At 60.0% G+C, this 10,022-nt stretch overlaps 1 protein-coding gene across 2 annotated transcripts in view; it reads left to right on the forward strand.

The window, feature by feature from the left end:
- Positions 1 to 9,241, forward strand: part of D2HGDH (D-2-hydroxyglutarate dehydrogenase) — a 20,720-nt gene extending 11,479 nt beyond the window's left edge. Inside the window, exons 7-10 of one of the 2 annotated variants that reach the window (XR_002479756.2) lie at positions 1,503 to 1,645; positions 4,704 to 4,869; positions 8,135 to 8,480; positions 9,005 to 9,241. Coding sequence is in view for 1 of the 2 variants with exons in the window: in XM_021679058.2 (XP_021534733.1) it covers positions 1,503 to 1,645; positions 4,704 to 4,869; positions 8,135 to 8,394 (569 nt within the window). In the remaining variant the exon portion in view is untranslated. Of the gene's footprint in view, positions 1 to 1,502; positions 1,646 to 4,703; positions 4,870 to 8,134 lie in introns of both variants that reach the window. The other variant, XM_021679058.2, reaches the window with a different exon arrangement.
- Positions 9,242 to 10,022: the final 781 nt, after the last annotated feature.

Raw genomic sequence — 10,022 nt, forward strand, 5'->3', positions numbered from 1 at the left:
GGGTCCCTGGGCGGATGGAGGGTCCCTGCATGGACAGCATCCCTGGGTGGATGGAGGGACCCTGCGTGGACAGCATCCCTGGGTGGATGGAGGGACCCTGGGCGGATGGAGGGTCCCTGCATGGACAGCATCCCTCGGTGGATGGCGGGACCCTGGGTGGATAGAGGGTCCCTGCATGGACAGCATCCCTGGGTGGATGGAGGGTCCCTGGGCGGATGGAGGGTCCCTGCATGGACAGCATCCCTGGGCGGATGGAGGGTCCCTGCGTGGACAGCATCCCTTGGTGGATGGAGGGTCCGCCACCCAGTAGAGGCCACCCTACTGTCCCAGGCAGGTTTCAGTGTGCAGATCTCTTCGACTGTGGAAGCAGACAGGAAGGAGCGCTGTTGAAAGATGCTCGGTCATTATATTTTGCAAGCGGGCAATTTGTTTTTTCATTTTTATTTGTCTTTGTTTTCCAGATTCCCTTTTATAACCATGTTTTACTTTTGTAATTGGAAAAGGAGCCAATCGAAATTAAAATCCTCCCAGTGTTTTCTAGGACATAAGATAAAGAGCAGAATTTGCATTTCAGCATGGAAAAATGTCGATATCTGGAAAACACTTGTTCTCTTTATAGTAGGATAGGTTTGTAGTATTTTTCTGGAAGGCACTTTTAATGTAGTGCTAAAAGGAAGAGCTGTGCAGTTGGTGAGTTTTCATTGATTTCAGTAAGTTAAAAATAAATTCACAGTAGCCTTGAAAAATAAACAGGCTTAACATTTTTTTATAGTTCCTAAAGCATTTTTTTTAAACTTTAAAAAAGATATGTTGGGTAAAATCATGCCTTTTTGCATGTTGCACTGTGCATTATGGGCATCACAGGCCGTCATGGGCACGGGGGCCTCTCCTTCAGCCCATGGCCTCCCCACCACCGTGGTTTGGTGAGGAGGCTCCTCGCCCACAGCCCGGTGCAAGTGTCCATGGCGTTGCTCAGGGTGGTTCATATGTTTCTGGGGAGTGCGGTTTCTCTTCCAGTGAAAGACCTATTTTTATTTATTTTATTTTATTATTTTTTTAGTAATCTCTACACCCAGTGTGGGGGTTGAAGTCACAACCCTGAGGTCAAAAGTCACACTCCTCCCACTTAGCCAGCTAGGCGCCCCATGAAGGACCTGTTTTTATATTTATTTGAGAGAGCAAGTGAGCGCACGCTAGAGCGTGGGGAGGCGTAAAAGGAGAGGAACAAGCAGATTCCCTGCTGAGCGCGGAGCCTGACGGGCTCGATCCCATGACCCTGAGATCACGACCTGAGCTGAAGCCAGGAGTCGGGTGTGTAACCGACTGAGCCCCCCAGGTGCCCCATGAAAGACCTATTTTTAAGCCATTGGAGATAAAGCCTGGACCGAGTCTTCCTGCTCCGTGGGCCGCACGAGGGCCGTCAGAGACACTCAGCCAGGCTGGCCCAGCTGGCCTCCTAGCTCTGTCCGATGGCCTCTGTTCACCCATTCTGTGCCTTCCAGAAAGTCCGTTCTATGTCCTCATCGAGACCTCAGGCTCCAGAGCGGAGCACGATGCTGAGAAGCTGAGTGACTTCCTGGAGCAGGTGCTGAGCTCCGGCCTGGTGACGGACGGGACCCTGGCCACGGACCAGATGAAACTCAAGGTGCGTGGGTGTTGCTGGCGCCTCCTTGCGTCCCTCGCGCTCAGCTGGTCCAGGACATCTGCGCAGGGCCCCGTGTCCAGCTCAGAGCGCGTGGTGTCTGAACGTGAGCAGGTGTCCTGCCTCTTGGGAAATGTACTTTGGGTCTCGTCATTGTCAGCGGTATTTTATTTTATTTTATGAATTTGATTTAATTTAATTTAATTTTTTATTTACTTTTTTTTTTTTTTAAAGATTTTATTTATTTATTTGAGAGAGAGAGTGAGAGAGAGATCATGAGCTGGGAGGAGGGGTAGATGGAGAAGCAGGCTTCCCGCGGAGCAGGGAGTCCGATGCGGGGCTTGATCCCAGGACCCTGGGATCATGACCTGAGCTGAAGGCAGACGCTTAACTGACTGAGCCACTCAGGCGCCCTTATTTTTTATTTACTTTTTAAAAAACATTTATTTGAGGGCGCCTGGGTGGCTCAGTTGGTTGAGCGACTGCCTTCGGCTCAGGTCATGATCCCGGAGTCCCGGGATCGAGTCCTGCATCGGGCTCCCTGCTCGGCGGGGAGCCTGCTTCTCCCTCTGACCCTCCCCACTCTCATGCTCTCTCTCAAATAAATAAAATCTTAAAAAAAAAAAAAGGTTTATTTATTTGAGAGACAGTGTGTGAGTGTGAGTTGGAGGGAGGGGCAGAGGGAGAGAACGTCAGACTTCCTGCCAAGCGTGGAGTGTGACGCCGGATTCCGTTTCACAATCCTGAGATCATGACCTGAGCCGAAACCAATAATTGGACACTTAACTGACTGAGCCACCCAGTGGGAGCCTCCGTGACCATCCTGGGGAGTCCGGGGCGCCGGGAGCCCCTGTCACCATCCTGGGGGGTCTGGGGCGCCGGGAGCCCCCGTCACCATCCTGGGGGACCTGGGGCGCTGGGAGGCACTGTCCCATATTTGTGCACCGTGGTCCCTGGGGCTGTGGTGTGAGAGTGGCCAGCTGGGGCAGCGTTGAGGGAGGACGTGCGTCTAGGCCAGGCTGTATGTGAATCTGGGCGCCCCCGGGCGTGAGTGGGGAGCCGGGTCTCAGGCTAGCTCTTACGGTGGACCTGTTGGGTTTCCTGGTGTACCTTGTTATTAAACCTTCTTCTTCACGGTTGTTTTGTGAGTTTAGTAAATACTAAGTCAGGAGTTCCAGCGCTGTCGGGCGCGTCCAACCCCACCTGCGGACGAAGGGCCTCACGCCGCGGCCTCATCCTGTTGGGGAGTGAGGACCTGTCTCCCCGCCCCGCCCCCACCGCTCTGTTGTCCCCACTGGGTGACCTCCCCACTGGAGGGAGGACCGGGCAGGGCGTCTGGCTGTGTCCTCCGGGTGTTCTGTGAGTCTCCCGCAGTGTCGTGCAGGCTATGCCAGCCGGAGGGACGTGGGCAAGTCCTTCACTCCCAGAACGGGCTCGGTGCTGTTCTCTGCTGCCAAAGACGCGTAACTGCGTCTCCACATTTGTCTCTCTGTTTCTTCCTAAATGTGCTGCGTGTCGGCAATGGGAGTGAGGAGCAACCCCGGGCCTTGGGGGCAGTAAGGACAGAGGCCCCCCGCTGCGCGCTGGCCCATGCCCGGTCCCGTCTCCACCAGAAGGAAAGCTGGTGCTCCAGGCTTGTGCTGGGGGCTGGCAGGCAGTGCTGCTCAAGGCTCGTCGGCCACAGCGAGTCCCGAGAGCCGGCTGCCCGGGGTGGGCGGCGGCATGGGGCTGCGCGGGCACCCACGCTGGTCCCTGCTCGGTCTAGACCGCTGACTCCACAGCAGCGTTCTCCAGCGGCCCCGGCACACCGGAGGAGCTGGGCCAGCTCCCCTCGCAGATGGCGTTGCCCTGGTAGGCAGGACGTGGCATGGTGGTGGCCGGGGGACATTCCCGAAGGGGCCTTTGAGCAAAGATAGGAGAGAAGCAGGAACAAGCCTCAAGGATACCTTTGCAGGAGCACTGGGGCCCCGAGGGGCTTGTGCCTGCCCGGTTCCAGAGCATCCGGAGATGGTGGGATGAGCAGAGAGGGTGGGTGGCAGGCAAGGGGCGAGCAGGTCTGTGGCCGCGGTAGCATGTGGCGGATGTGAATGGACAGGGAGGAGCCTGTGGGCGGCAGGACGGCCCTGCAGCGCTCCAGCTTGGGTCCAGCGGCGCGGCGAGCTGTGCGGGGTCGTCGCTGGTCTGGCTGTGTGAGGAAGGTGGCGGGCGGGAGCCGCTGAAGGTTGGGTGCAGAGAGTCGGGGAGAGGGCACAGAGGGACCTCGCAGTGACCCCGAAAGCCGATGAGAGAATCGGGGAAACCAGACACTGGCGGTGTCCGTGGCAGTAAAGGGTTCTTGCTGCTCTTCTGGGGGCGGTCCTGGCTCTGTGCTCGTGTGGAAAAGCAGGAGGAACCAGTGCTTCCCGCGCTGGAACTTTGCCGTGACAGTTCCTGACTCGGGGGACATGTGGAGGGCAGGACAGGGGCCAGCTCCACAGCGGAGCGATGGCGCATGCGGCTCTCTTTCCTCCGCTCCGTGACCAGGACTTCAAGTGTCCACCATGACCGGTCAGCTAGCCGAGCCAGTAAACCACGGGCAGCTTTGTCTGGAAGGGCAGTGATGTGATGAGCCCCCCGCTCCCCAGACCCCCTCAGCGCCCCCGCGCCACCCTCACGTTCCTGCTCCAGCTGCCAGCACCCCTGCCCGCCCGCAGCCTGTGTGTGTCTTGGGCAGCCCAGGGCCCCACGGCCCCGTCCCTCTGCAGTGTCTTCCCTGCCCGACTCTGCCGTCACTCGGGTTCCCTCACCGACCGGCCGCCCCGACCATCACTCAGAGTATCCTCCGTCCTCCTGGAGAGGGACCGTCGGGTGTGTCCTGGGGTGAGCCGTGGCTACTTTCTGGGGCCTCGTCCAGTACGGACTCTTGGGTCAGAGCCCCATGCTTGTCACAACACAACATTTCAGTCGCCTGGAAAGTTCCGTCGTGACCTTCCCGGTCACCCCAGGCCACCAGTGTTCTAACTGCTGTGAGCACAGACGCCCTCACGGTGCTCCCTTTGACTTTGTTTTCTGTCCGTCCTAGGCGCTGTGGGCCCTGAGGGAGAGGATCTCGGAGGCGCTGAGCCAGGACGGCTACGTGTACAAATACGACCTCTCCCTGCCCACCGAGAGGCTCTACGACCTCGTGCCCGACCTGCGCGCCCGCCTTGGCTCGCGGGCCAAGCACGTGGTGGGCTATGGCCACTTGGGTGAGCCGTTCTGGAGTCGGGCGGTGATGGGGGATCCTGGTTGTTGGGAGAACCCTAATCGTCTTCATGGTTCTTTGGGTATTTTGGAAGGGACCTCTGACTGGCCGCTGCAGTGCCCTTCCCTCGGCCTGGCCTGCGGTATCGCTGACGAGCTCCCTCCCCATCGCCCTCACCAGCTGGAAGCATTTTATTTTTTTTTATTTTCAAGATTTTATTTGCGAGAGAGAGAGAGAGAGCATGAACAGGGGGAGCGGCAGGCAGAGGGAGAGGGAGAAGCAGGGGGTGCAGGGTGGTGGAGGACCGGCATCTTCCGAGGGCCGGGGGCGGGGAGGGGAGGCCGCGGGCCAGCCTTCCTCCTCGTGGGGCAGAGTACAGCCTCTGCCGCCGGCGGCGCCCGGGCGCCCACTGGGCACGTCAGGAGCGGGTGCTGTGCGAGTCGGGAGCTTCTCTGGCGTCTGGCGGGGCGACTGGGCTGGTTTCCCTGGGGTCAGCGAGGCCGTTTCCCGGCGGGCCCCTTGCGCAGGTGGGGCTGTGGTCTGGGGGTCGCCCGGCTCGGCCACGGCCCTCTGCGTCTTGTTTGGCCTGCGTGCCTGTGTTCTGTGCAGGGTTTTCCCCGGCCTCGTCCTGGGCTGTAGCATCCTGTAGGTCCCTTCCCCGTGTCCATGCTGGACGCCATCATCACCCCACAGCGGCGTGACCGTGGTCTCTCCCTCGGGCCCGAGGGGGTCTGACTGGTTGGCGTTACCGCCTCCTTGGCCATCTGGCGGGAGCTGCGGTGAAGATTCAAGGCTGAAGGTTTGTGCGCTGTGCATCCCGCGGGCGCCGGCCACGGAGCGGCGGTCAGCAGTCCGCACGATGGTGACAGGCTGCGTCCTTCTCCTGTGGCTCCGTCAGCCCCAAGTACAGGAGGTCGCACCTGTCATTTCATTCCGGGGTAAACAGGCTCTCAGCACGACAGACTTTTCTGACTGCTGGATTCGCTCTGGCCTCGGACCCGGTCACACGGGCTCCTTGAATTTAGTCTTTTTCTGACATGTTGTTTTTCTTCCCGTTACTTTCCACCATTTTCCGTCCTACGGCTTAGACGTGTCCTTTGTAGACGACACGGGGATGGTCTCTTTGTCATGCAGTTTGTCGTTTGTTGTCTTCGTTTTTTATTTATTTTTTAAAAGATTTTATTTATTTGAGAGACAGAGCATGAACAGAGGGAGAAGCAGGCCTCCCGCGGAGCAGGGAGCCCGACGCGGGGCTCGATCCCAAGACCCTGGGACCATGACCCGAGTGGAAGGTAGACGCTTCCCCAGCTGAGCCACCCGGGTGCCCCTCTTGGGGCGTATTTTGGTTCTGTTTTCCGCCCCGGGTAGCGGTCCTGGTGTTACGCGGCTGTGTTGGTCCAGGCTCAGCCACGCCTGCGTCCCTCTTTGGTGCCGCGGCCTCTGCGAGTCTCAGCCTCGTTTCCCGTCTGCAGGGCGGGAGGTGACAGAGCTCCACGGGTTTCATTTGCCGGCAGTGTTACTTCTGCTGCTCAGGCTTTCTTCGACCCGAACACTCCGCGGTGCTGACTTGCCGTGTTCTTCTTCTCTTCCGTGTCACTGGTTTGTCTGGGTGAGCGCTTGTGTGTCCACCCGGGCGCTGTGAGGCGGTGGCCGTAGCGATGGCTCCACCTGTCCCCCTCCCCCCACCCCTGCGGCTCCCGTCCGCTTTCCCTGCTGCCCAGCTCTGACCGCACCCTGTGTTCAAATTTCTCTTGCGTGTCGCTTACCTCTGCCGTGAGTAACACCCATCGAAACCTGTTTGTCGACTTCGACCTGTCACTTATCTCTGCCGTGAGTAACACCCATCGAAACCTGTTTGTCGACTTCGACCTTTCAGTGATTGGTATTTTCCGTTTCTGGGAAGTTGGTTGAGATGTTTAAGATGTTTGCTCAGTCTTACCTTCTTTATCTCTTATTTCTGTAAACATATGAAGCATTTGTGCTCTTTTTCTGGAAATTGCAGGATATGAAGTCTTTGTGGGTCAGGTTTGCTGGCTCTTGCTCGTGGTGGCTGCTTTTCTTCTATGCGTGGAATTTTTGGTGTGGGCTTGTATATCTCAGGGCTTTGTCTGTGGGGACTACTTGAGGCCTGGGTCAGACTACTTGAGGCTTGTGCAGGGGGTGCGAGTGGGGGTGGGGATCGGGGTCCCGCCTGCTAGAACCTCTCCCATCTTCATGTTCCAGCTCAGGGTCCGTGGGACCGCCGAGGTAGTGGGAATTCTAGCCGGACCCTGTGCAGGCTGGCTGATGGGTGTGCAGGCCCTTCCATGGGGGGTTTGGAGCCTCTGCCCTCAGGTAGCAGCGGTACGCTCTGGTGGGAGGGGGCTCCCTCTTGTGTTCCCTACATCTAACAGGCCCGGAGGGAGGTGGCACATGAAAAGCTCTAGGTCACTGGGTCAGAGGCCCCAGGCCTGCCCCCTGTGTTGCCCTGGGGTTTGCTCTGTTTGCTGCAGCCTCGAGGAGCCCCTCCTGTTGGCTAACGAGGCTCTCTGCCCCTCACGGTGGGCAGCAACTCTCCCTGGGCCCGACCCCCATCTGCTCGTCCCTTCCCACCTTCCTGACCTCCGAGTGTGGGAGCGGGGGCCTCCTGTCCGCATCTGCACTTGCTCTTGCACTGAGTGTTCGCCTCCCAGGTGAGGGCCTCACTACAGGCCTGTCTGCCGGGGCCCACGGAGTCCTGCCTCCCTCCTCTGCCGGCCAGACAGCAGCCAGCTATCACGGCCCCGGCCCTGGGTCTCCTGCCCGCCTTGCCTTGGCTTCATCCTGTGTCTCGTCATTGCTTTGGGGCCCCCGAGGGGGGTGCACGTGGGCGGTGAGCCAGGCCGTCCACAGAGCCAGAGCCAGGGCGTGTCTGGATATCTCGGCGAGGCCAGAGAGCACGGGGCCAGGGCTTTGCAGTGGGCATTGGTGGGCATATGGAGCTGTCTGCAGAGGCTGCCGTGGGCACTGGTGGGAGGTGTGGGTCTGGTGATAGCCATGGGTGTGGTCTGGGCCCAGGACGCTCACTGGCCGGGCGGGTGGTCGGTCACTGTGAGCTGGGAGCCTCAGAGGGGCCGTGCAGGTAGAGGGGAGGACTTGGAGTGGTCACCAGCAGGCCACTTCGGTCACTGCAGGCCAGTGACCAGTGGCACGAGGCGTGGAACCAGGTGTGAGGGCAGGGCAGGACTGGGGCCTATCAGGGAGGGGGTCTCCGCCTGCCCGGCCTGACCCAGGGATCCCTGTCCCTGCAGGGGATGGTAACCTGCACCTCAATGTGACGTCAGAGGCCTTCAGCCCGTCGCTGCTAGACGCCCTGGAACCCTACGTGTACGAGTGGACGGCCAGGCAGCGGGGCAGCGTCAGCGCCGAGCACGGCCTGGGCTTCAGGAAGAGAGGCGTCCTCAGCTACAGCAAGCCGCCCGAGGCCCTGAGGCTCATGCAGCAGCTCAAGGCCCTCCTGGACCCCCAGGGCATCCTGAACCCCTACAAGACGCTGCCCGCTCAGGCCTGACAGGGCCTTTGGGGTCAGCAGGAGATGCAGGAGGGGCCTTGGCCCGGCTCTGGTTTTGCCTGTCGCGGTGGGCCTGCAGGGTTGGGGTGAGCTCGGGGGTCTCCGTGCCGTAGGGCAGCAGCAGGTGGGGTGGTCCAGCCACCAGTTGGAGGGGCCCAGTCGGCCCCCGGGCGGGATTCTTCCTGGCTGCCCTGGCAATCCTGTTGGGCTGTCTGGTCTGCTCTCTCAGTCTCTGCGTGGGCACTGTCCACCCCTCTGCCCGCTGGGAGAGGGCCTCCTGCTGACGTCCTGGGGGGGCCAGTTGGGCAGGGAGACCAGGCCACATTACGCTCGGCGGTGGGCTGCAGCTGTGGGAGGGGGCATGCGTGGTCCCGTCACTGGGTCCCCCACGCAGTATGCGTCCCTGGCAGAGGCGATGAGCTCCGTGGGAGAGTGTGGGGTCTGTCCCAGAACTCTCACCGATGGCCTGGGTCACCGGCGGCTTTGGGCCAGAGTGACAGGGATGGTGTCCGCCCTGTAAGACATGGTTCCCCCATTTTCTAGAGGGCCCATCCATTGGCAAGCCAGTTGTCAGAGTTAGTCATTAAGGGCTCACCCTGTTGGTTTGCAGTGATGTGTCTGCAGAGATGTGTCTGCACTCCCGCTTCAGCATCCAACATCCGTGAGGCCAGGGTGAGAAGCCCCGATGTGCCCGGGCGGGTGTGTGCCGCGGGACGGCTTCGTGCACACTGCACCCTGACCCGCTCCCCGCTGTTGCCCAGGCCTGGGCCGCTCCTGGGGCTGTGGAGAAGGTCCAGACACGTGCTCTCTCTCGGCTGTAATGAACGTCCAGTAAAATGGGAATTAATCATGACGCTGTCCTTGCTTCTGTTACTAGAAAAGTCTCGTGAAGCCCGTGGTGAACAGGTGCCTGCAGGTGCCTGTTCCCTGAGCACGGGGACACTGGGGGCCGACACAGTGACCCCTGGCCCCACTCCTTCCTCTGCTCCCATCCCCGCCCCCGACTGACTTAAAACCCCATGGGCTTGGCCTCCTGAGGGTTTCCTGGAGCTGTGGGAGGCGGTTCGTGGCGTGCACTGGGGGTGTTGAGGCTGCAAGGTGGCTGTCAGCGAGTCGGAGGACCGTGGAGAATGAACATGCATGACATCGTAAAAGGCGGAAGATTTTAGGTGTCTTCTGCGAGAGTAGGGGCACTTTAAGGTGGTCCAGTGACTGGGGGTCCCAGGGAGGAGGTGGCAGGAGGAACCTCCATTTCCCCGGAGGATGAGCTGGTTCCCCAAATGTCGAAATGTGAAGTGGCCCATTCAGGCGCGCCCTGCAGAATCCACCTGCACACACACGTGCACATGCAGTACATACGGCTGTGCGTAGATGTAGCGCACACGTGTGGTACACACACGCACACACTGTGCTGTCCGGACAGAGCCCCAGACCCACGGAGTGCTGGCCGCCTGCCTTCATGCGTGTGGTGGACAGGCTCTCCAGCGGCCGTGGGCTACCGTGAGTCCCGGTGGGGCGTCTGTCCGGGTGCAGTGAATCCATACCATCCTGCCTCTCACGGCCACGTGGCCACAGTAGACATCATGTGAAAAGAGCAGGAAGCCGGACTGTCAGGAATGTTGACAAAG

The sequence above is a fragment of the Neomonachus schauinslandi genome, chromosome 3, assembly GCF_002201575.2.
Source record: "Neomonachus schauinslandi chromosome 3, ASM220157v2, whole genome shotgun sequence".
NCBI lineage: Eukaryota > Metazoa > Chordata > Mammalia > Carnivora > Phocidae > Neomonachus > Neomonachus schauinslandi.